Source organism: Populus trichocarpa, chromosome 2 (genome assembly GCF_000002775.5).
Source record: "Populus trichocarpa isolate Nisqually-1 chromosome 2, P.trichocarpa_v4.1, whole genome shotgun sequence".
In the NCBI taxonomy this organism is placed as follows: domain Eukaryota; kingdom Viridiplantae; phylum Streptophyta; class Magnoliopsida; order Malpighiales; family Salicaceae; genus Populus; species Populus trichocarpa.
This window is the reverse complement of record NC_037286.2, coordinates 15,118,947-15,144,826: the sequence shown is the minus strand read 5'-3', so window position 1 is coordinate 15,144,826 and position 25,880 is coordinate 15,118,947. Positions and strand designations below refer to the sequence as shown.

The 25,880-nt window shown below is 34.3% G+C and overlaps 2 protein-coding genes across 7 annotated transcripts; one reads left to right on the top strand and one right to left on the bottom strand.

The window, feature by feature from the left end:
* Nucleotides 1-100: 100 nt before the first annotated feature.
* Nucleotides 101-12,341, top strand: LOC7460491 (uncharacterized). 6 transcript variants are annotated; one of them, XM_024595192.2, is made up of 20 exons: nt 101-263; nt 384-673; nt 776-896; nt 984-1,066; nt 1,214-1,446; nt 1,529-1,649; nt 2,423-2,505; nt 2,750-2,959; nt 4,520-4,879; nt 5,315-5,486; nt 5,859-6,047; nt 6,395-6,604; nt 6,687-6,779; nt 7,679-7,893; nt 8,152-8,721; nt 8,816-8,896; nt 9,006-9,091; nt 9,242-9,988; nt 10,402-10,555; nt 10,665-12,341. In XM_024595192.2, exons 1-20 carry the CDS (start codon nt 137-139, stop codon nt 10,726-10,728), a joined length of 4,209 nt encoding a protein of 1,402 aa, XP_024450960.2. In that variant the 5' UTR covers nt 101-136; the 3' UTR covers nt 10,729-12,341. The 6 variants fall into 6 exon arrangements, with proteins under 6 accessions (XP_024450960.2, XP_024450961.2, XP_024450963.2 ...); XM_024595193.2 differs by lacking the exon at nt 101-263 and having other exon boundaries at nt 537-673; nt 786-896; XM_024595195.2 differs by lacking the exons at nt 101-263; nt 384-673; nt 984-1,066 and having other exon boundaries at nt 812-896; nt 1,209-1,446.
* LOC7481433 (chlorophyll a-b binding protein of LHCII type 1) lies at nt 11,203-12,099 on the bottom strand. Its single transcript, XM_002302762.4, has one exon. It carries the CDS (start codon nt 12,097-12,099, stop codon nt 11,299-11,301), a length of 801 nt encoding a protein of 266 aa, XP_002302798.3. The 3' UTR covers nt 11,203-11,298.
* Nucleotides 12,342-25,880: the final 13,539 nt, after the last annotated feature.

The window sequence follows — 25,880 nt, the reverse complement described above, 5'->3', positions numbered from 1 at the left end:
CATAATTTTATGCGCTAGTTAAAGTGTAAGCCCGGCCCACAATAGTCTCCCTCTGTTTCTCTCTTTAAAACGAAGTCTTGTTTACGATTTATACACCTTTTAAGCAAACACTACTCAAGCTCAGCAGGCAGCAGCCATGGAAGAGCAGCAGCAGAAACAGAGCAGGTGGAAACTAGAGAGAGGGCATTACCTAGGAGAAATATCAGCTCTCTGTTTCCTCCACCCTCCTTCTAACCTCTCTTCTCTCCCTTTCCTCCTCGCTGGTACTTTTTTTTTCTTGTTTCCTCGTTATTAACTCTCGTGCTCGCCTCATTACTTACAGTTTCAATTCAGTTTATATTTTCTGTGCTCTTAGCATTGTTTCTTCTTTGAATTTAAAACAGGCACAGGATCGCAACTGCTGCTATATAATTTAGAATCAGGAAAAATAATAAAATCCTTTGAAGTTTTTGATGGAATTCGTGTCCATGGAATTACTTGCAGCTCCAGTGAAGAAGAGTCATCGAACTTTCCTTCTTTAACTGTTTCTTTCAAAATTGCTGTCTTCGGTGAAAAAAGACTCAAACTTTTCAACTTACACATTCAAACTCCTTCGCAAGTGAATGCAGATTTAGCTTTGATTCATTGCTTGCCCAAGTTCACTCATTGGGTCTTGGATGTTTCCTTCTTCAAGGTAACTCACTTCTCTTTTCTTCTGTTTTAGCGTTCAATTCATTACTTTTATCTTAAAATAGTGTTGTTCCTTGTTTATTTTTTTCTTTGGAATTGGCGATAGAACTCTGCAGTCTCTTCAAGTCAGGAAGAGAGACAATGTCTTGCAATTGGATGTAGTGATAACTCTGTCCATCTCTGGGATATGTCGGTGTCCAGTGTAGTTCTTCAAGTTCAATCTCCAGGTTAGTTTTACCAAAATTTATTGCCTGTGTGGTTGCCCTTCTTATTTCACTTGCCCTTATGTATTTCGATATTTTGTGGACTTGTAGAGAGATGCCTTTTGTATTCCATGCGGTTATGGGGTGACAGTTTAGAAACTTTAAGAATTGCTTCCGGTACCATATTCAATGAGGTGCCTAACGTTTCCTCATGTCTGCTTTCATCTTTACTTGATTTATGTTTATTCTGTAATGACACTGGTTATCGATAGTTGAGATTGATATGGCTCCTTCTACTTCATTCATAGAGCTATAATTTTTCTTTGATTGGGTTAGGGTAGATCATCGTTTGGAAAGTGGTTCCTGTAGAACCTCAACTTGGTGGGCTGCCTTCAACAAGTCTCTTGGAAGATGATATGTATTTGAGCTGTTCATTACCCGACTCTTCCCAGCTTCGTTTTCAGCAGCATAAATCTGCTCATATGTGCAGACTTATTGGACATGAAGGCTCAATTTTTCGCATAGCATGGTCCTCAGATGGATCCAAACTGGTTTCCGTCTCTGATGATCGCAGGTGAAGAATTTTTTTAATTCTTACACTCCTTATTTCTATTCTATGAAGTGGTTTCAATAATGCAATTTCCTTATTGTTACAGTGCTCGTATCTGGGCTGTTAGGGATGAGCTGAAAGATTCAGATAACAGAGAGGAGAAGGTTGCAGGCCCTGTTCTGTTTGGTCATAATGCTAGAGTTTGGGACTGCTGTATCTGTGATTCTGTAAGTCCTATAAGATCCTGGTTTACCTATTTTTTTTTATATGATAACGTTTCTGGTTAAAAGAATATTTAAATGAAAGGAATGCACATTCTGACTTCAATTCAAAATTCCTAAGAATTTCATTATAAGTAGATTGCTGATTCTCGTCCCATTCTTTCTGTCAGAAAGCAATTCATGTGCGCTGCATTTTTAGTATTTATTTTCTTGAATCCATCTTGCTCTACTTTTCCAGTGTATCCATCAGTTAAAAGGATGCTGTCAGTTAGCTTGTGCATAGAGTTCTATGCCATGCCCAAAGGGTGACTTTGAATGAATGAAGTTGATAAACTATTATGGCTGCAATCAATAATTAATTTCCTTCAATGGTCAAGCTCATGATTAGAGCAATTAAGCATGAATGTCAGGGGAAACAAGTATTTTTAATACATCCTTCATTAATTCCCGGTTGATAAATTCTTCCATCGTCGTTCATATGCATTGGTGAATGTATCAGTAGCATCATCTATCATTGTTTTGAAATTCAATCCTAGTTAGAAATGCAGCCCTTCAATTTTCAGAAAGCAGAATCCTACAAGTAGATTTAGATAAATGTTTATTTTTTGCCTGATTCATTTCCGTTTAATTATAATGCGTCTTTCATCTGTTTACTGATACTACTCTACCACATCCTACCACATACTTTGTTTACTGATCATGTAAATCAATTTAATGTCTTTGTTTTCTTTTCTTCTTGCCTGGAACATGCTGACCCTTTCTTCCATTTATTCTCTTAGGTAATTGTCACTGCTGGTGAAGATTGTACATGTCGTGTATGGAGATTGGATGGCAAACAGCTCAAGATGATTAAGGAACACATGTAAATCGCGTTTTATTTTTAATTCAGATTGGAGCCTATTTGTTGCATAGATTTGAAGTTACAAAATTGTAAGCGATTATATGGGGGCCCTACTTCCACAGAATTGTGAAGTAGGAGTCACCATGGTCATAATTCCATAACAAAAAAACAATTTTCATTCTTAACCTCTCAAAGAACAGGTTTTTTACTGGCCTTGTAGAAGTTCACTGCCTAATTGGTGAATTCTTGGTTTTTTTATATACAGAGGAAGAGGTATATGGCGTTGTTTGTATGATCCAACCTCTTCACTCCTCATTACTGCTGGATTTGACTCTTCAATCAAAGTGCATCAAGTTTCTGCTTCTATTTCCCAGAGCTTGGAAGGACAAATTGAATCAAAACCATTCATTGACAGAATGGAGATATTTACCTGTCGCATCCCTAATTCATCTGAATATATTGGTCTCATGGACAGGTAATTTATCTTTAATATCAGAACTTCTTCAACTCATTAATTTATAGTTATATATATATAATACAATAACAATATTAGAATTGGAGGAGCCTGTTCACCATAGATCATTGTAGCTTAGCTAAGGTGGTTTTGGCACGGTATTAAGACCGTGTTTTCTCCATCTGTTTTGCTTATTATGGCTTTTTGTTAATCAGTTGCAGGGCTGATTCGAGATTTATTTGTCATTAGCTGGCCTGAGCTGCTGTTGGTCTAAATTGCCAATGAGTGCTTTGGTTCTTTTACCAGTTTTGCCCTTGTTTTTCTTATTCATTACATGTTTAGGGAGCAAAATTCTTAATGTCCTCTACTTTTGTATGCAAACCAAGAGTGATCTAACTGGCTATGATATTTTGGTTTTGGTGCTGGTTCTGGGCTCCAATTTCTCTGGTTTCGCATTTGGAACAAAACTTCCAACATCTTCATAAACTTTCCATATTCATTAATTTACCTAATTAATTTGTGTTTCCTTATTTTTTATTAAGGTACTTGCTCTCTTGTAAAAAAACCTCTTTATGGCTTTATGCTTTTAAACTCCAGTTCCTACTCAACATTGGGATTCCTCCTTTTCAGTTAGTTCTTTCAGAATCTGTTGATACGAGATCGAGATTCAGCCAATAGCAGATACATTAATAAAGGGCCTTAAAATTTTACAAGTATTTTGCTATAATTCATTTTGTCTCACTACTATGGCTGTTCATGAGTAAAAATGTTATTACTTATGGTATTCTTCTAAATTTTAATTTTAATTGATCCTTGACCTTTGTATAGCAGATACATTAATAAAGGGCCTTAAAATTTTACTAGTATTTTGCTATAATTCATTTTGTCTCACTACTATGGCTGTTCGTTGAGTAAAAATGTTATTACTTACAGTATTCTTCTAAATTTTAATTTTAATTGATCCTTGACCTTTGTTTCACTTTTTCTAAGATTTTTCTAAGCATGTTCTTCAAGTCATCTAATATTAACTATAAAGATAAGATTTAGATTTGTCTGTTTAAATCTGACTTGGATTTTTTTTAATTATAATCATTTAAATATAACTTAATTATAATAAATCCATATAGATAAGTATCACCAGTTATATTTACAGTTAAATCACAATATACACCTGCAGCATCTTGTGGGCAGGAGTACTGTTTACCTGTAATTTACAACCTAATGATGGTAACGAGGCTTTTCCTGCACAATATTTTTACATGCAGGTTTTCCTCTCGAGTTGAGAGGCTGGGGAACGGTTTTTACGCATTGGTATTCTGACATGAGACTTTCCATCTCATTTTGATGTTCTTTTAGGCCTAAAAAAATTGATGGAATTGCATTGGAATAGGTAGATAGTGATGGAAATGCATTCATCTCCAATGTCAAACCCATCAAATGTTGGCTCACATACTTCATACTCCTTTGTGCAATAGACTTCATCATTGTCTACACCGTCTACTGGTGTCTTCATTATTTGCTATTCTTTTCATCCTGTATAATGTTCATATGTGCTCAAAATGTTGGCTTTTTTTATTGCAGCAAAAGTGAATATGTACGTTGCTTGCATTTCACATGCGAAGATACTCTTTATGTTGCGACAAACAATGGTTATCTGTACCATGCTAGATTACATGGAACTGTGGATGTAAAATGGACAAAGCTTGCTCAGCTCAGTGAAGAGGTGCCGATTGTTTGTATGGATTTGCTGTCCAAAAAACTCCCCAAACATTCCAATGGAGTTGATGACTGGGTTGCTTTAGGAGATGGTAAAGGAAACATGACAATTGTGAGAATTATGGGTGACGTTTTCACTCCTGAAGTGGGTTTCACCGTCACCTGGTCAGCCGGGAAAGAGAGACAACTCTTAGGAACCTATTGGTGCAAGGCATTGGGATGTAGGTAATGATGCCACTAGTGCTAAAAATGTCTCATTTGTCTTTTGTATCCTTTCCCTGAGCAGTACATGGATAACATGCAAGAGGGACAGGATTTATTTCTATGTTACTATCACTAAAACATCAACCACAGACATTTTTTTTTAATCTTTTTTCTAATGGTTCAAAAGCTTTGTTATTACATAGTATCATTTTTCGAGTGATTTGTCTGCCACAAATATATAGGTCATATTTTTAGAAAAAAAAAACAGGTGATTCTTAAATTATACCATGCCTCGTATCATATTAAATTATGCTTTGTGCCATGCAATTCTGAAATGCTTGCCAGAATGCCTATGCATTATCATCTGGAGATCACTCATCTTGCCTTGCTACTTTTGTTGTGGTTGCATCTTTCTTTATTATTCAGATCAAACCATCACCAATCTCTGCTATGCAGGTTCATTTTTACTGCTGATCCTAGAGGAATTTTGAAGCTATGGAGGTTAAGCGATCCTTTACCATCTGGTTCTCTCACTTATGGAAGAACTTTTGATGCATCCCTTATAGCAGAATTCACATCATGTTTTGGAATTCGGATTATGTGTCTAGATGCATCATTTGAGGATGAGGTATCTGCATGTTGCTGTATATACTTTTATTCTCTCTCTCGTGTTTTCACTCATGAGTACATGCATGTTGCTGTATATACTTTTATTCTCAAATGTTTGTGAAATAACCACAATTCTTCTGGAGCATGAGAAAATAAGAGATAACTATTTCCTTCTTACAAAGAGATGAAGTAAAGCCTTTTTTTTCCTTCTAATTTTATACTTGAGGGGATTTGTGGTTTGTTAAATATGAGAGTAAAAGGTATTACAAATCTGGAATCTTTTATTGCTTGAAACCAATATGTAACTTCATTTGCTTTGTGAGCTCGCAGTGACTTCTAAACATTCATATAGCATCTCATATGCTGCTTTGTTCATTATGGTTGAATGTAGGTGCTGGTATGTGGGGATTTGCGTGGAAATCTGGTTCTTTTCCCTTTGTCAAAGGGCTTGCTGCTGGACAAACCTACTCTTCCAGAAATAAAAATTTCACCATTGTGTTATTTTAAAGGATCTCATGGAATATCAACTGTATCCAACATTTCTGTTGCTAAATTGAGTGACACGATTGAAATACGCTCGGTATGATACGAATCACTTTTTGAGTGTTTGCTGGTAATGATGGATTGCTATGATGCATTATACGGACTTCTCTTGTGTTCAGTGTGGAAGAAAGAAAAAAGTTGAATCCTTTAGGAAACAAGTATGTGCATAATCAAATTGGAGGAATAGTTCATAATACACACCTGTTTACAGTGCAACAAAAATAGCATTTCATGGCATGAAACATCCAAATTTTTTTAAAGCATGGCTATGGTTCTCTAGTGATGGAGAGAGAATTGTGCTTGCATGTTTTCTGTTTCCTAGTGTGCAAGTTTGTATGCAAGGACTTTCATGTATTAAATTTTTGTCATTACAATTCTTTTCAGACTGGAGGTGATGGTTGCATATGCTATTTAGAATATGACCCAGACCAGTGTGGTTTGGAATTTATTGGGATGAAACAAGTAAAAGAATTGAGTTTAGTTCAATCTGTCTCTGCCGATAACAACTGCCTCGATGATTTGGCTAATTGTGGATATGCTATTGGTTTTGCATCAACAGATTTTATAATCTGGAACTTAATAAGTGAGGCAAAGGTAGTTTCTCTCTCTCAAGTATTCATCCCATCCTGTGTTCATGACTAAACATTTGTTTTATTTCTACTGATGCTTGGAGCAGGTTGTGCAAATTCCATGTGGTGGATGGCGACGTCCTCATTCTTATTATCTTGGTGATGTACCAGAGGCGATGAGCTGTTTTGCATATGTCAAGGTACCTTTTGGTTTCTATTAGTTTAACAATACATTCCAAGCAAAACTTTACGGAACAGGCTCCTGGTCTCATCAACAAGTGGTACTGCTATATTTTGGACTTGTATGTGATGAGATTGGGACTGCTATGTGGTTCGGTAATTATGCAAGTAGTTACCATAAGAACTGGTTTTGTGTGACAGTTAACTCTTTTTGATCATCAGTAAATATGCTGCTAACCATTATAGAATTAGGACTTAGATCACCAATGAGATTGCGTACTTAGATCACCATTGAGGGTGCATAGATGCTAGCATAGTTAACCAGATTTTCTATGACAGTGAAGGTTTAAGAATTAGGACTCTGAATATGATTCTTCGCCTCAGTAAGCCACTATCCAAAACCATATATTGATGTACCACTTAAATGAGATTGAACAGAACCCTACTTCCTCATTTTGCTAGAGAAGGTAAATATATCTTAAACAATGATAAACAACTTTAGTAATTAGACTTTTCATTCACCTTTGAGAGTTATATCACCTTTGTTGCAGTCTGTGCTACAAAATGATATTATGCTATATAAACAATGGTTACCATCTCATTGTTTTTGCTTGTTTTCTTGATATCTTTCTTCTGACATTCTGTTTCCCAATGTTTTTCATTGACCACAATACACTTTTCATCAACTATGCATTTAAGTCTCTTCCAAAATCCTAGAGTCTCCTAATGTTGTAAACCTGATACAAGCTGTAGAATGACTGCTGAATGATATTGTTGTACTCTAGTGTTTCCTTATCCTAGAGTCCCCTAATGTTGAGGGCCTAATTTTGGAAGCTACTGAGTGTCATTGTAGTCCTCAAACATTTCCTTATGCTTATTGTTTCTTGGTCTCATATATTCATCTCTTTTTCCCTCTCAGGATGAGATAATCTATATTCATCGAAAATGGGTACCAGAAAGGGAGTGGAAGATATTTCCCCAGAATTTGCACACCCAGTTTCATGGGAGAGAGATGCACTCCTTATGCTTTGTTTCTAAAAATACACTTGTTGAGGCAAATGGGAATGATTTTCAGTTTGATAGATCTAGTTGGATTGCTACTGGGTGTGAGGATGGAACTGTGAGGTTGACTAGGTAAGTATGTATGCAAGTAATTAGTTGCCACTTTAATTGAAATCAAGTGAGTTTTTAATGACATTGTTGTTGGTGGGTCACAAGAACACTGACATGTCTCTCCTCTTATGCATATTTAGAGTGTTGGCCTCCACTATTTCTCACAGCACTTCATTTCTTCCCCTACCTCAACCCCCGCATTTTTATTCATTTTTTTGTCCAAATGATTTGTCATTTCTTGGAACCAAACACGGGCAGGTAATTTTGTGATTGGTGTAGGTATATTCCTGGAGTTGAGGGTTGGCTTACATCAAAATTGCTTGGGGAACATGTTGGTGGATCTGCTGTGAGATCAATATGCTCAGTATCAAAGATGCACATAATTGCTTCGGACTTGACCAACTTGTCAGATTGGACAAAGAGACAAAACACTTGTGCAGGGGACATGGATAATCCTTTCTTGTTGATCTCGGTTGGGGCAAAGCGGGTGCTAACTTCTTGGCTACTGAGAGATAGGAATCTAGACAAGGAAAATGTATTTATTGAACAAGAAAAAATGGAAAACGAAAATGGCTATAAGCCTTCGTCAGAAGTATCCTCATTGATGTCTTTCAAATGGCTGTCAACTGACATGCCTCCCAGAAATTCCAGTTCTCGTGGAAAAACAAAAGTAGCTGAGAACATACAAGGAATAACCAAAGAACTTAATGTGAATATTGATGTAACATCAGGACCACTTTTACTGGAAAAGGGAGAGGGATATTCAAAAATTTCTTATGATGATAAGTATGAGGATGACTGGAGATATCTGGCTGTCACTGCTTTTCTGGTGAAGTGTGCTGGTTCCAGGTGAGATGGGACAGCTTTAATTTTTGTGATGATTTTATCCTGGCACCGACTTATCCAAATACAATGAAATAATACCTCCATCTATTTCCTTCAGGTTGACTGTCTGTTTTGTTGTTGTTGCTTGCTCAGATGCAACACTTGCACTGCGAGCTCTTGTTTTACCACATCGGTTATGGTATTCATGACGACAACTGTAAACCATTAATTGGTGCTCCTAAATTGTTTTTAATTTAGTTTTTTCTTTTCCCTTGGGGAAATCACTTTTTATTCTTACTTCCTTGCAGGTTCGATGTGGCTTTGTTGGTTCCTCTATCATCACCAGTTTTAACATTGCAGCATGTCATCATTCCTAGCTGTTTGCCTTTTGAAGGTTTAATTATATGACTTGCTGATTACTGTTAGAACATGGCATAAAAAGTGCTATTAAACTCCCTGTCCATCAATTAATTATGTTTTGGTATTTTTTGGTATTTTAATGCCAAATTCTTACTTGGAGTTATTAATTTCTCATGATTCGCAGAGAACATTCGAATTGGAAATGTGTATATTGTGATCAGTGGAGCTACAGATGGAAGTATTGCCTTTTGGGATCTAACTGACAATATTGAGGCTTTTGTTCAGCGGTTATCAACACTGAACATAGAGAAGTCCATAAATTGTCAAACACGGCCACGCACTGGAAGAGGAAGTCAGGGTGGACGATGGTGGAGAACATTAAGCAGCGGTGTGCCTAAAAATAGACCAGGTGATGGTTTAGTTGCAATAAAAGCTGGAGAGAGGACTAACTGCAATTTGGCAAATCATCCTATGAATGAAGCATCAACAGCAGTAAGTGACGCGGAAAACTGCACAATAGTTTGTTCTCAAGCTGTAGACAACACACATCATGAACCAGAAGTGAATAGTGTCAATTCCTTGCCAGGAATATGTGAAATAAGGCCTTTCCATGTCTTCAATAATGTTCACCAATCAGGGGTCAACTCTCTTCATATTTCAGACATACAGGATATTCAAAGTTCTGAAAATGGTTTTGCATTCAGTGTAATAAGTGGAGGCGATGATCAAGCACTCCACTGTCTTAAATTTGATTTGTCACCATTATCAACAGGGAAGGATTCTGATGTCGTGACATCAAATCTCATCAATTTATTCACTAGTTCTGAAAGCATGAAGAATAATTGTTGTAGACAAAGCCAGACAAACAAGTACAGGATCAGATTTTTATATCATGACCGAATCATCTCAGCTCATAGCTCTGCCATAAAAGGTAAAATAGAAATTACTTCTTCAAATGAGGGAAGTTTGTGTTGTTGTTTCATTAATGTCTTCGGTCTCATGTTCACGGCTGTCCAAATGTTGTTACTATAGATTTTCCAAGTACTCATCCCCTCTTTAGTTGCTGGTTATTTATTGGAAACCATGGCTGATAAGTCTGTGTTTACGTGGATATAGAAGGCTTCACAGTTTGTTTTTCCTTTCTATAACCCTCCATACATGGTGCATCTTTTCAATCATGTTCTTTGTAATGTTGATTTTATATATTTTGGTAGTCTTTTTCTGGCATTTGCAGGACAAATGTGAACCATATGGAAATTTTGAGCAAGGTCTTCTCTAGATTTGATGTATTGGACGCATTTGTTGTGGCCATTGACTGATTGAAATTGGTTTTGTTTCATGAAGGTGTTTGGACAGATGGCATGTGGGTGTTTTCTACTGGTCTTGATCAGCGCATCAGATGCTGGCTTCTTCAGGATAACTGTAAATTAACTGAACAAGCTTATTTGATCATTAGTGTTCCAGAGCCAGAAGCACTGCATGCTAGAGCCCGTGGCAGGTGAGCATAGCCAGTTATGTGCATCACAGCTGCCAGCATAAGCATTTTAGAGTTATGATTCTGATTTTATGATATGACTGTTCTTTGTATCTTTTTTGTCTTAATTCAGGAACCACTACGAAATTGCAGTGGCTGGGAGAGGAATGCAAATGGTTGAGTTCTCTGCGTCTTAGGCTGTGGATGGGAGAGATGCAGGTGGTTTTGACAATTGGGTTCTCCCTCGTTAAAACTTTTGACAATGGTGCTAATTGTCTTGGTATGACCATGTGCACCTTAAAGTCTCCTATGTTTAACACTCAATGTTGACATAGTGACGTGCTGAACATGCCAGCTGGCTCTTCAACACTCGAAGGCACAAGTTGGGGGATCAATTTTTGAGAAAATGGTTCCTGGCAAAACGAGGTCTGTAGCCTGTTTTCCATTCTTTCTCATATTTCCAATTTGCTTTTCACCCCCATTAAGAGAAGGCTGGGCAAATTTCCGACAAATAAGCGACAAGATCCCATTGACCTGCATAATTTCAGAACCAAAAGAGGACCGGGGATCTATCTGGGGTTTACATGTAAATCAAACCAGTTTGTTATTTAAGATTTGGTTTCATTTTATAAGTTTGAAATTTCATTGTATGTGGGTTTTGAATCATTGAATTCAGTAAATTCTTGGCATAAATGCACTTAAAGCTTATGTTACAAACGACAAGTATCAGTTGCCTGACTGAAATGTCCAATGCATCACGGTTAAGTTCACTTCCCAGGTACAAAGTTGGTGGCATAAGCCCAAGCATTGTTGTTCACAGGGTCAGCAAGATGGTCGGCCAGGTTCTCTAGAGGTCCCTTCCCAGTCACAATGGCCTGCACAAAGAACCCAAACATGGAGAACATGGCAAGTCTCCCATTCTTGATTTCTTTGACTTTAAGCTCTGCAAATGCCTCTGGATCATCAGCAAGCCCCAAGGGATCAAAGCTGCCACCTGGGTACAAGGGGTCGGTGACCTCACCGAGGGGGCCTCCTGCAATGCGGTAACCCTCAACAGCGCCCATGAGGACTACCTGTGTTGCCCAAATGGCTAAAATGCTTTGAGCATGGATTAGGCTGGGGTTTCCCAAATAGTCAAGACCACCCTCGCTGAAGATTTGAGCACCAGCTTTGAACCACACTGCCTCGCCGAACTTGACTCCATTCCTGGCAAGAAGCTCGGGGAAGACACATCCCAAAGCTCCAAGCATTGCCCACCTAGAATGAATAACCTCAAGCTCCCGGTTTTTGGCAAACGTTTCAGGATCTGCAGATAGCCCTGCGGTGTCCCAACCGTAGTCACCAGGAAATTCATCAGTCAAGTAAGATGGAGGCTCGCCAGAGAATGGTCCAAGGTACTTGACACGGTCAGGACCGTACCAGGGGCTCCCAGAAGCAGCTACCTTTCCTGCTGCCTTCCTCATTGAGACTCTGCCATTACCACAGCAGGTGGCTGATGAAAACTCAGTGATTCCATTTAAAGGAACAGCTTTGCTTGTGAAAGTAGATGAAAGTGTCATGCTTGCCATGTTTTATGTTTTAAGCAGAGGGTGGAGTGGCTGCTGCTGTTCCTTGTGAGTTGATTGATGAATAGGGGATAGGAGAATCACTCTTTTATAGGGTCTGGTGAGGTCCACAATCCTATCCATGTGGATTTTCCTCTTTCTCCTCATTGGTTGATGAGTTTATTGTAGGTATGCAAAAATCTTATACACTCTCCTAGCCAGTCGACGAGGGCTAGGATGGATTTTGCTTAAATAATTGAGAGATATCCCCAGCCTAATCTAAATTTATTCATATGGTCAAAATTTAAATTCTTCTTCGTATTCATAAATAACGAATTCTTAATTATTCTAATGACATATTAAATTAAAAAAAAAAAACAGAACATAAAGGCCTAGAGCATATGGATTTGAATGGTATTTTTATTTTTATTTTTTATATTCTTGATTATTTTTAATTTTATCTTTTGAAATTATGTTGATTGATGATTGAATTTTATAATTTGTTTTATGTTAATTTTTTTTGGGTTTTTAAATATCTTGTTTTTAAAATATCAACATTGAGTTGATTATTTATTTAGTAAAAAGAATTTGATTTAAATGCTTGTAAAAAATAAAAAATGAAGAGATAAAAATTGAAAGTAAGGTGAAATTGAAACTTTTTTTTGTTTTTTATTTTTTTTACTTTGGTTATTAATTTCTTTTCAATTTTATCATTTCACACCATGTGGTGATTTGGCTTGATGATTTGTTTCCTATTGCTTTCTGTTGGGTTATTGTAATATCAAAAAAATCCTGATACTGGGTTGGTTCTTGATTTTGCAGTAAAGAATTCAATTTTCTTGGTTGTGAAAAATTATATAAAAAAAAATCAAAATTAAAAACTTGATAAAATAGTAGCTTTTTCAGAAAAAAAAAAATAGTGTTAGTGCCTTTATTTTTTTGTTGTTGAAAACTTAGTCTTGAAATTTGTCCTTTTTTTTTAATCATTTTAGTCTGGAAATTATATAATTTAGTCAAAAACTTAATTTTACTCATATTTTAGTTTTTAAATTTGAGAGATGAGATGATTGTTAGAAACAAAAAATGATAAATAAAGAGGTAGGTTGGTTTGATTTTAGTTATAAAAATGGTGAAATTTGGTGTCAATATTTCTCTTAACAAGAGTAGTGTCATTGAAGTGTTATTAGACAATCATATCACTTGAAAACACTGATTAGGGTTGTGAGGTTTTGTTTGTTTGATTTTTTTTTATTTTTTAATCAATTTGAATATTTGTTTTTTTTTTAGTTGGAGAATTAGTTGCCTTGAAGTTAGAAGAATGTTTTTAAATAAAAATATGTTAAAAATTGAGTATTTGGATAATAAAGTTTTCATAGCCTACTTTTTTGACCAACCTTGTGGTGCTCAAAATTTAGGCATGTATATGATGTATTGTCGGTTGCAATTTTTTTAAAAAAATATTAGATGGACCATCCACCAAATTTGAAAAGAATTTTAATAAATGAAGGTACAACGTGTTAGGCTGCCTAGACTTGTAGGTTTGACTTTTTTTCCTTCAATAATTGATATTTAAATTTTTTTAAATTAAATAATTTTAAATATAATGTATATAATTTCTTTTAAATTCTTAGATTTATTAAGATTTTTTTAGATATTATCTTATGAAATTGTATTTAATTTTTCTTTTTTCTTGAACAATTGTTTTATTTTTTTTGTACAACCCACCATAATTATTTTTTTATTTTATTCAGTTGTTTAATTGTGATCACTGATTTTTATTATCATATAATTAAATAAAAATATTTTTACAAAAAAATAAAAATAAAAAAACATGTTAATAAGATAAAGGGGTTTTAGCTCGTAAGGTATTTTTTTAAATTTTTATTTTAAATCATTTTTATTTTTTAGATGTGTCTTCTAATGCTTTTGGTTTTTATTAAATAAATAACATTAAAAAAACATTACATTTTATTAAATTAACGATAAGAAAATGAAGACTTCAACTAGCTAATTATTTTGTTTGGATGGAATTTAAATTATTATTTTTCTTATAAAAAAAATATTAATATCATTTAATAAATTTAAAAAACTAAAGGCTTTTTCCCAATATATAATTTAGTATTTTTATCTATACCCATTTCTGAACTTCACGACTTCGCTTGTAGTAGTTAGTCTTTAGATAAGCTCATGAGAAACTAGTTGAAGGAGACATTTCTCAAGCGAGAAGAACTCGAGCCAATGGAAGTCTCGGCATCATTACAGTCAATTAATGCTGCTAGTTTTTCCTCACCCAAAAAATGAAAATCTATCAAATAAAAAGCATTTTCAACATAAAGGCAATCAAGGTCAGCGTTTCTTTATTTTTGGCTACCACAATTCAGTGTTATTTGTCAATTTTGTGACATAAAGGGCCACACTGCCCGTGGTTTCTATACTACTAGAAGGCTATTTTATTCCTCAATAAACACTAAATGCCAATCCCACCATTGCTTTCAACAACTCCTCATGGATTCTGAACTCCAGAGCCTCTCTTCATGGAACATCCAATCTCCATAACCTAACTCCTAAGCAACCTTATGAAGGACCCCATGACATTGTTGATTGCATAAATGTTGAATTTCACTGGGTTTCTGGCTTTGTTCACCCATCCTTTTTTCAGGGTGAATTGTTGTAAAAGTAATGGATTGTGTAAAAGTAATGGATTGATTAGACAGGCCTTTACCATAGAGGTGTCTGAGTGTCTGCTCAAGCAAAACTTGTGATGCGAGCCATGTTAGCCTTTAGGGAATCCAACTATTCTCGAAAGTGAGCATCATGGAGAGCACACTCTTCATCCTTATATTTCTTTTCTCACAATTGGGTGCTGTAAACTTTACGCATTAGAGCTTTCTCCGGACCTATATTTCAACTTGCATATGTCCGCATGACATTTAAACATGAATGCATGTATGCTTATGAATACAAGTGTATGTACACGTACATCAAATATAGATTAACAAGTGTTAAAAAGCTAATCCATGACTTCTTTATTGAATACATGCAAAAATTCATAGTTTGATTAATCTGAATTTTTTTTCCCAAGCCTCATCTTGATTAAATCCCATACACATTGGAGAGTACAAAACAAAAAGGTGGGTCTAAAGTCTCTTTCATTCAAAAAAAGACAAAATGGTTTTTATATGTAGTTTCTCGACCTTGATCTTTGGGCGATTCCCCCTAGTTAGTTACATCATTTCAGATTCTTTACCATATTCATAAAAAGTCATGGTCTGAGCTCAGAAAATCCTGCGGAGTTCATGATTATTGATCAAGTCTGGGTTGATGCAAAAATGAATTATTAGGGAGTTCATATCCTAAGGACAGGTTATAAGTCATTATATGAAAGATAGGTTTGCTACCTGGTCTAAAAAAGGTCCATGATCTGCCTAGTGACCACCTTTTGTGAAGATAATATGGGGGTTCACAAGGAATGGTTGGGGCATGGTGTGACCGCAATTTCCGAGTAAACGCTCAGCTTATAGTTAAATGTTTCATGAATCTAAACCCTGACTGAAAGTCATGAAGTAGACTGTTACTCCCCACCTAACCTAGAATTGGTTTATTCTAAAATTAAAATGTATAGAAGCATTAATCTATACGAGATGTATTTATGCATGAGGAGTATGTAAAAAAAAAAATGCATGAGCAATACATTAAAAAATGCATGCTAAAATTAAATTACATAGACAAAAAATAATAATAAACAAGACAACAAACATTCAAACAAACAAAGCTCGGATCGACCTGACAAGTCCCTAGTGGAGTCATCATCCTGTCGTGACGTGCACGACATCAAATGGCAGAGCTGCCTCCTGGAATTGAAGGGGTTTTGATTTTAATCATAAAATTATGATTATAGAGTCCAAGCATCACCACTTAGTATTATGGTCACTAGAAAACCTAATGGTCTACGAGAATCTGGGTAAGGGGACTGGTTGTACAACGAAAAGACACATCACTCCCATTGCACCTTACTTATGGTAATCTACATCATTGATTGATTGTTAATTTAAGATATATTTATATTTGTTGGTCTCATCGAAGGTGTCGCGGGTGTCGTGATGTCGTTGATGACGACAGAGGCTATTATTGTGCCTCATGTGTGAGGTGTGGTGTGTTGGAAAGGGTTTTGGATTTAATCATAAAATTATGATTAATGTTCAGGAGTCGCCACCTAGTATTATGGTCACTAGAAACCTATGGTCTGCGAGAGTCTGAGTAAGGGACTGGTTGTGAAGGGGAAGACGCGTCACCCTCAGTGCACTCTACCTAAAGTAAGCTACATTGTTGTTTGATTATTTTTATAGGTCAAGTTTCTATCCGTTAGTCTCATTTATGGTTCAAGGTAGATCTCTCTCCATGAGAGAGTCTCTACTTTATCGGGTTAAATTCTAACCATTCTAAAGTCAAAATTTAGCATCGCGTTTATTTTATGTCTCGTATCTTTAATACCTGAGGGTGTACTTTATCGTTTAATTTTACACCCCACAAATATAAAGTCTACAACTGGACCTTAAAAAAAGGTTGGAAAAAAGTTTATGATATTTTGGTTAAATCCTAATGGATGATCATAAACTGGTTATGATATCTATATTTTTTTATTTTCAAAACATGAGAAAAATACAATTTTTTGTCTTTTTAAGGAAATAAGCTTGGAAGATTTTAGGATTTTGGCCGTATGCATGAAAAAAAATATTTTTTTTGTTTTTGAAAAGAGAAATTAATTTAAAAGTTTTGAGATATTTTTTTAATTTTTTTAATTGTTTTAGAAAAGTTTCGGAGGAAATCGAGTATTTAAATACCTGATTTGTATCTTACAGTGTAAGTATACAAACCCGATATTATGCAAAATTGGTGGGAAAATATGCAAGAAAATCACAATTTTTTTCAAAGGATTTTTGGATTTTTGGATTTTTTTATATAATATATAATATAATATTATATTATATTATATTAATTAAATATTATTAAAACATGTGGGCTGGGCCGGCCCAGATAAATACGTCGAGCTCAACCCAAGGAAAAGTGGGTCAATATCGACCCAAAATGGTTGAACAATTATTGTTCACCTTCTGCACGCAACCAAATGGTTGCAGAAGTTGGAGATGGGCGGAGGAGAAGACTACCGGGGGCAGTGGTCACGACCGTGATCAAGAGGTTGAGAAGATAGTTCGGGTGTCGTCGCTGCGAGTAACGGTGGGGGAGTTGGCGACGGTCGGTGGTAGCGGAAGGAAGAGAAGAAGAAAATCTACAGAGGGAAGAGGAAAAACTTCGCAGTGGCTGCCCTTATCGCCGGTGAGTGGGTTTGTGGGGAGGCTTCATCGTCGTCTGTTAGTGGAGAGAAAAGCTTATGTGGGGTCTTCAACGGCTGAAGACGTTGTGGAGAGAGAAAGAGAGATGAAATGTGCAGAAACCGGAAAACAATTGGTTTTTTGGCTGACTTTCGACCAAATTTTCTCCCCCCTCAGAGCATGAAATCCACCCCTATTTATAGGGGATCGAAGAGGGTAATCTTATCTACATAGGGGAAGATTTTCAACACTTGATTTAGTTGGAAAGATCCCAATCGTTGGCTTAAAGTGTGCATTGTGAGTTGTCAAATGTGCAGGAAAATGCTGCATGAATTGGCCTCTTTAGGTCGATGTTGGGGTCGTCGTGTTGTCATTCAACCTGAACTGTTCCCATGGGGTTGTAGAGAAATTGCAGGTGATCATTTGTGTGCAAGTTTTGTTAGATTTGATGGAGAAATGAAGCATTAAATGCACCTGAAAAGTAGGCACCCAGACAATTTCTTTCAGGTAAAATGGGGAAGACAATGAACAGTAACCAGACGATGTGTCGTCTGGTCATCTCTCTCTATTTTTTTTACGCAAAACGACATTGTTTTAGGTTTAGAATTAGGGATTGTATATCATATGTCAATTTAGTCTTTCAACTTTCAATGTTGTTCAATTGAACCCCTAATTAAACATAAACTTTCGATTTATGCAATTAAGCCCCTTTCGAAACTTCCATTGGAACCCCGTATTTACGCGTGTTTTTCAATATGGTCCTGGTTTTGAATTTATGCAATTTAACCCCTAATTGACCATTAAAATTTAAATTCTTCAATTTTACCCCCGGTTTTTATCCAATTAAGTCCCATAGTCTGCCGCCTTTTACAAAATGGTCTTTGTCTGCGAATTTCTTCAATTTGACTCCTAATTGACCCATGAACTCTAATTTTCTTGCAATTTGCCCCCTAATTTCAATCAATTAACTTGGTAAAAATTAAATTTGGTGTCTTAAAATTCCAATATTCTCAATTAAGCTCAAAATAGGCTCCCAAACTTAATTTTTCACTAATTAAGCCTCTGATAAAATTAATTTGACCCATTTAAAGTATAATTAAGTCCTTGCACTTAATTAAATTCTTTAATTGGACCCAAATTAATTCTCAAACATAATTAAAATTTAATTTGTTCCATGATTAAATCAAATTGGCCTATTAAAAATTTAATTATGTCATTAGACTTAATTTTTATGCAAATTCATCCAATAATAATTTAATTTGACCTTTAATTTGTATTTCTCTATTTTCGGGCATAATAGGGTACAATTAGGTTTTGAATTTCCTAAAAAAATGACAGCTTGATTTTTTCATATTTTTATAGTCCTCCTTGATCTGCTTTCTTCATATTGCCAACCTTTATTTTATTTTTTTATTTTTATTTTTTAAAAAAGTGAATTTTGGGGAATAACCTAGAATTGAGTTATGACAGAAGGTTCAAGGTAGATTTCTTTTCATGAGAAAATATCTATCTTATCTAGTTAAATCCTAACCGTTCTAAGCCCAAATTTGAGCATCACATTTATTTTCTACTTTTATATTTTTAATACATGAGGGTATACTTTACAATGTAATTTTATACCCCCAAATATTAAAGTTTACAGCTAAATCCTAACACTCTGAATAATAAATTAATTGTTGTGGAATTTTTTATATTTTGATCAAACCCTAATGGATAATCATAAATTTATTACGATATTCATTTAAAATATAATAAAAATATGATTATGTTTTTTTAGAAAATATGCATGAAAAAACTTTAGGATTTGGCCATATGCACAAAAACAAAACATATTTTTTTTATCTTATTTGAAATAAGGGAATTCTTGATTTTTTTTGGTTATTTTGAAATTTCAGAGAGAAATCAAGTATGTTAATATCGGGTCTGTATTTTACAGTGTATGTCTATAATCTAATATTAAATGAAATTCTTAAGAAAAGACAATTTTTATTTTCTAAAATAATAGGAATTGTTTTTGGATTTTGTTTTAAATTTTTTCAAAATCATTGAGAAAAATAATGAATTTTTAATACTAGGTCCATATCTTATAGTATAAATCTACAACCTAAAATTAAAAAAATATTGAAAAAACATGCAAGGAACCCATAAATAATTTCAAAATGGTCATTGCAATTTTTTTTAGAATTTTTTTGGCCTTTTATGAGGTTTGTTTGGCTTAACATTAAAATAAAAACAAATTAAATGATAAGGGAAAGGCAGTAAGTTGTGTTTGGCAAACAAAGAAAATGGGTTGGGCTCGAGGCGCAAGCCTAGGGGCTGGGTTGGTTAGGCCCGAGGCATAAGTCTATTCGGATGGGTTGGGCTGACTGAAGGCCCAACAATTTTCTTTTTTATATATGAAGATGGGTTAGACCTATCTCACCCGTATGGGCTGTGGGTCCAGCCTCCTTTGGCATTTACTAGCAAAATTATGGTTAATGCTCAGAGATAAGGTGTTGAAAGCTTAATTAAAAGATATTGAGGTGGGAAAAATAGTGAATAAGATAAGGTTAGGAATTGAAACTCCCTATTGGATTCTAGAGGATGAAATGGTGGGAATGGAAAAACAAGTGTACTTGCTTGATGATAAGATCCTGAAGAATAAAGTTTTGAGCGAGGCCCATGAATCCAAACTTGCAGTGCATCCTTATGGCACTAAGATGTATTGTGATTTGAAAGAGTTTTATTGGTGACCAAATATGAAAAGAGAAATTGTAGAATATATGGTTAAGTGCATGATATGTCAACAAGTGAAAATAGAGCATCATAAACTTGTTGGGTAATTACAACTACTTCTAATACCTGAGTGGAAATATGAGGATATCACCATGGATTTTGTATTTGGATTACTTAAAAGAAAGAGGGGTAATAATGCAATATAGGTTATTATAGACTGATTAACTAAGTTTGCCTTATTCTTTCATATGAAGATGACAGATTCAGTTGATAAACTATCTAGATTGTATGTGAACGAAGTAGTAAGGTTATGTGGGGTGCCGATATCAATAGCGTCTGATTAAGATCTTAAGTTTACATCTTTCTTATGGTCAAGTTTCTAGCGTGTACTAGGAACAAAGTTAAAATTGAGTATTGCTTTTCACCCTCAGACATATGGACAGTCAGAAAGAACAATCTAGAATTTGGAGGATTTGTTAATAACCTGTATATTGGAATTTAAGGGTAACTAGAAGGACCATCTACAACTTGTTGAATTCATTTATAATAATAGTTATCAGGCTACAATAAGAATGACTCCTACGAGGCCTTATATGGAAGGAAATATTGAACCCCAGTTTGTTGGGTGAAAGTTGGTGGTATAAAGATAATTAGATCAAAGTGGGTACAAATTATCTTGGAAAAGATGAAAATCATAAGAGATAGAATGAAGGCGACTTAGAACAAACAAAAGAGTTATGCATATGTCAGAAAAAAGCCTCTTGAATTTAATGTAAGAGATAAAATGTATTTGGTAGTTGCTATTTGGAAACATATATTGCGGTTTAATATGAAAAGGAGGTTGACACCAAGGTACATCGAGCCCTTTGAAGTGATGAAGAGAATTGGATTGGTAGCATATAAGCGACCTTACCCTCATATCTGACCAGAATCCATAATGTATTTCATATTTCATTGCTACGAAAGGCTAAGATAAACCCTTTTCAAGTACTACCATAAGTTCTTTTAGAGATTAAAAAAGATTTGATCATGAAAGTAAATTCAGTTTAAATATTAGATCGAAGTGAAAAAGAGATGAGGAATAAAAAAATTCTTATGATAAAAATATTACAGAGGAGTTCTTAAGTTGAAGATAAAGCTTGGAAAGGAGAATTAAAGATGAGGAGAAAATATCTTAAATTGTTTTTTAAAATAGGTATGAAAATTGAAATTCAAATTTTAAGGATGAAATTTTTATAAAGATGGAGAGAATGTAAACCCCGAGATATTTTTTTTAAGAGAATTTAATTTTTATGGAAATTTTGAATAAATAAATGGGAAATTTTGAAGGAATTGAAATGATTATTTATGATATAAAGTAGTAAGGATCTTTGATACCAGAAGTAAATTCTAAATATAAAATATATTAATGAAAGAATTAACAATGAAACATAAATATGTGAAGTAAATAAATAAATAATTTTTTTGAAAGGGGACAATCATTTATAATAGTCAGATGAAATTTTTTGCATTAAATTATACCTGAAATTAGGATTATTTTCACTTTGATAAGTAATTTAGAAAATTTTGTGATATATATATATATATAAAGTTAGAAAGTGATTTATCCGTCTTTGATCAATACATGGTCTATAAAAAATCTGAAATTTTGAGATTTCTTGCTAGTCATTGACCAGGATACCAATTTAGAGATATAATCAACTAGTTAATATATCAAGCTTAAAATATAATTCAATTTGCTTGGGATATTATATTGTTATATAAACCACATAAAGGAGTAGGTAGACACTTTGTCCCTAGTACAACATATGGGTATATAATGGGTCCATCAATTAAAGGTTTAAAATAATAGTAATTGATTGTGATACAAAACTGGTTTACGCTAAAGACCACTTAAATTACAATACAAGACCATCACTTAATAAAAAACTTCAAAAATAAATTATATTTGTTAATTATATTTTATAAAATAAAATTATCCTCGCTTAATAAAAAATCTTAAATACAAAATGAAAATGGTTCAGTACTCCACTTATGAGACATACATAAAAAATAAAAAAATATTTTTAAAAATATTTTAAAAGATTTTATTTATAGTTTTCTTCAATACTCTCATTCACTTTTAAGCCAGCTCTAATGTGGCACTTCACATTTAAGAATTTAAATTATATAAGGTAATTTTTTACTATATTTTAGATAAAAATAAATAAATTAAATGTTGATATTATATTTATCAAATTTTAAGTATTTATAAATTACAACTATTTATTATTAAATATAAAATAATAATGTACACATCATATATATATATATATATATATATATATAAAAGATGAAATTCAATAATATCAATACTAAACTTACCAAATCCATATTAAATTATCATTCCTAATGACATTTATGGATTGACTAATGAATTCATGTACACACTACATCACAACTAATCAATGCCATTGCATTGTCATAAAATCTTCTTTTATTATATTTTTTTCCCTCCACTCTTTGATTAATTAGTCTCTTCTAATGCTTTTTTTATTCTTTTCCCCTCCCACCAACCTCCATGAATCCCAACCGTGTTTTACATGTCTTTTAAATTCAAGGGTCTGTGTCACCTGACAAGTCAGCCCACCAACTTATAAGAGAGGCACGTGCCGGTAAGCCCAACCTTTTGGGAATTCCATGTGCAGCCTTGTCTGGGTGGGAACCGCACCTAGCATAGCTCCTGTCAAATCCCAACTGCCCCACTCCCTCTCCTTACCACTTGGCCTAGTTGTGGCCACCTCGTTTCACAGGCTAAAATCCCATTCGGCGGCTTAATTCCGACTGGCTTAGGCTCTTCCTCTCTTCTTCTTCTTTTTGGCTTTGCAATGCCGTCGGAAAGCTATTTGGTGGGTGACCAAACTCCTTGACATCCAATCAAACTTGAAGAAGGAACTCATGTTTCTGATTTCGACCTCAGAGATTGAAGTTGTTGACGCTTACCAACCCCTACCAATTCAGTCTCTTGGTTTAGATAACCTTTAACTTATTTTGAAAGGCTTCTTCTTCAATCTTGAACATGGCCTCGTGAAGTATAAGGATGTGTTATGTGTTAGGTTTTAGGTTAAAGGGGTTGAAGATTAAGGGTTTTAATCTTTAATCTTCTGTGATACATCTTTAGGGAAGGAGAGAAATTTAGGTAAATAATTTTAAATGTTAATTAGTTATTTTGTCTCGTAATGGTCACTTGATGTTTTTTCAAGTTAAATAATTTCTTTTTTCCTTTTTCTGTCATGGCTTGGGTTTTTTTTTTTTCAGTTTTCGTATAATAAAATTCTCTTTTTGACCTAATTTCATTCAAGTTGTCCATGTTAGAACTTACGAATTCATGATAATTTTCTTCTCATAATATATTGAAAAATGGTGGCCAAGTAAGAAATATACACTACTAACTAACCACTTTAGATTTAAAATGAATTGAATCTTAATATTCATGTATCTAGTGGAACATCATTCATTTAAATTTATCAGTTTATTATTTTAACTCCACGCTTTATCTTTTCTTGTCATTATACGTTCAACTCCTTAAACTTTATTTTTTTTTTATATAGTTTATTATTTTATCTAGCTAGCAAGGTGACACTTCATTTGCATGGTAATTTAAAACAAAAAAAAAAACTTGAAGTTGTTTGGTCCATGCCCAAAACAGTAAAGAATGACATTCTTGTTGTGTGGACATGCCCAAATAATAAGGAATGACATGCTATTTTGGCTAGTTCTAAATCACCAAGAGACTTGTTTTTTTTTAAGGTCCTTTAATAATAAGTTTGGCCTCATCTTAACCATCATGAGATTGAATCCAATCCCATGTAAATTCTTAAGAAATCCAATGATTGACATAAACCACAAGGTATAGTTATTACCTCTAAGACAATTAGTACAATGTCACACTCTCCTATACTTACATACAACTTGTCAGTGCAATATTATTTTTCTTGTTATTGACTATCTCCCCCAATCTATATGCATGCCTACCTCTTTTGCTAGTGGTTATCTCCAGGCAATTTATCTCCTCATAGGGCACCAACCTTTCTGGGAAATCACTTACGGGTGCCAACCTTTTCACCAATAGCACAATGAGACACAAAAACCAACTTTTTTTTGTCACCAACAAGGAAAAATAATTTTTCTCCATCATTACTTTATTCTCCACGAGATAAGCTCATGTGATCGGGGCATTTAAATACCTCTAGTCACCAAGTAAACCACAATTTCATTCACAAGATCATAGACCATAAACAACAATCGCATATACATTCCTTAATCTATTCATTCTCCTTCTCATTCTTGTAAATTATTTCCCTTATATGGTTTACTAACTTAAGCATTGAAAAATAAAGTGTTCCAATAGGGGACTTGTTTAGAAGGGAATACCAAGTCTAAAGATAAAGCTCACATTCAAGCCTAGACACTTCAGCCCAAGGCAACTGTAGAAAAGCCTATATAAACCTAAAGTTTTTACGACTTCATTAATGACACCATCTGTGAGAAATTGAACAAAAGCTAGTTTATTCTCATTTTACACATCACTTAAAAGTTCTTTCCATGACTGAAGATATAAAAATATCTAGGACACAAGAGAGTAATTGATCTTCTCACTATAGGAACATGATCTCCTCCAAATCTCCAACAAATTACCTATTATATGAGAGTGCTAAATGATGTTATTTACAAAAATAGCTTTCCACTCTTCCATTCTCTCAACGAGTTAGTGCACATAGGCGATTCTAGTTCTTTAAAAGAATAAGGTATACCAGCATGCAAGCAAGTAGGTACGATATCTCTCATCCTCTAACTCTATAAATGATTCTCTCTCTTTATGAAGTGCATTCCCAAACTAGACACTCCAAACGTGAACTTCAATGGTAAAAAACTAAAGTTTCAACAAGTTCTAGCCACAAGAGTGGCTAAATTTTCTCCCATCAAATGGAGATTCTAAACTTTATCATTAAGTGCTAAGTACCCGTGATGCAAACGTTTTGAGTCAAGCAACCCCTAATGAAGTGGATAACAAACCGAAAAGCTGAAAATCAGGTTTGAGAGAACCTTGTACCTAAGAACCAAAAGTATTGGAAAAAAAACTTGAATCCTAAGATAACCTTGTATCTAAGAACCCTAAGTATGAGAATGACACCACAAAGCTAGTTAATATTTGATAAGTTAGTGTATGATATTTGTCCTTGCAAAGAAATGTTGTTTTGCCATAAACAAATAAAAGGAAAACTCATGTTTATTCTCCAACTTGTTGCTGAAATTTACAGGTAAAAAAACATAATATAGTCTCCTCTAACAAACCCTAATCGACCTTTTTTGGGTTGCAAGCTAATGAACTTAAACTAATAATCAACTAATATAAGTCCAATAATAAAATAAACCCCTAAACAATGTCTAATAGGGCAGAACAAACCCAAATTAAAAATAATTATTCAAAAATAAATAAATAAAATAGAATAGAATAATAAAAACAAAGTATTCATGCTAAAATTCTTCCATGTAGCCCGAATCTCCAATTTCCGCACATTCTTGACAGATTTTTAGTCATGATTTCAAACACGTCGTCCTCTCTCTTCTATATGAATTACCAGGCCTACCATATATGGTTGGAAAGTTTGAGATGTCTAATTTCCAGTCCAACTTGAATCGCAAAACAATTACATTTGTAGCTCTAGATATGTCTCAAACAGTATACAAAGATCTAGTTTGACAGATTTGATAAAATTT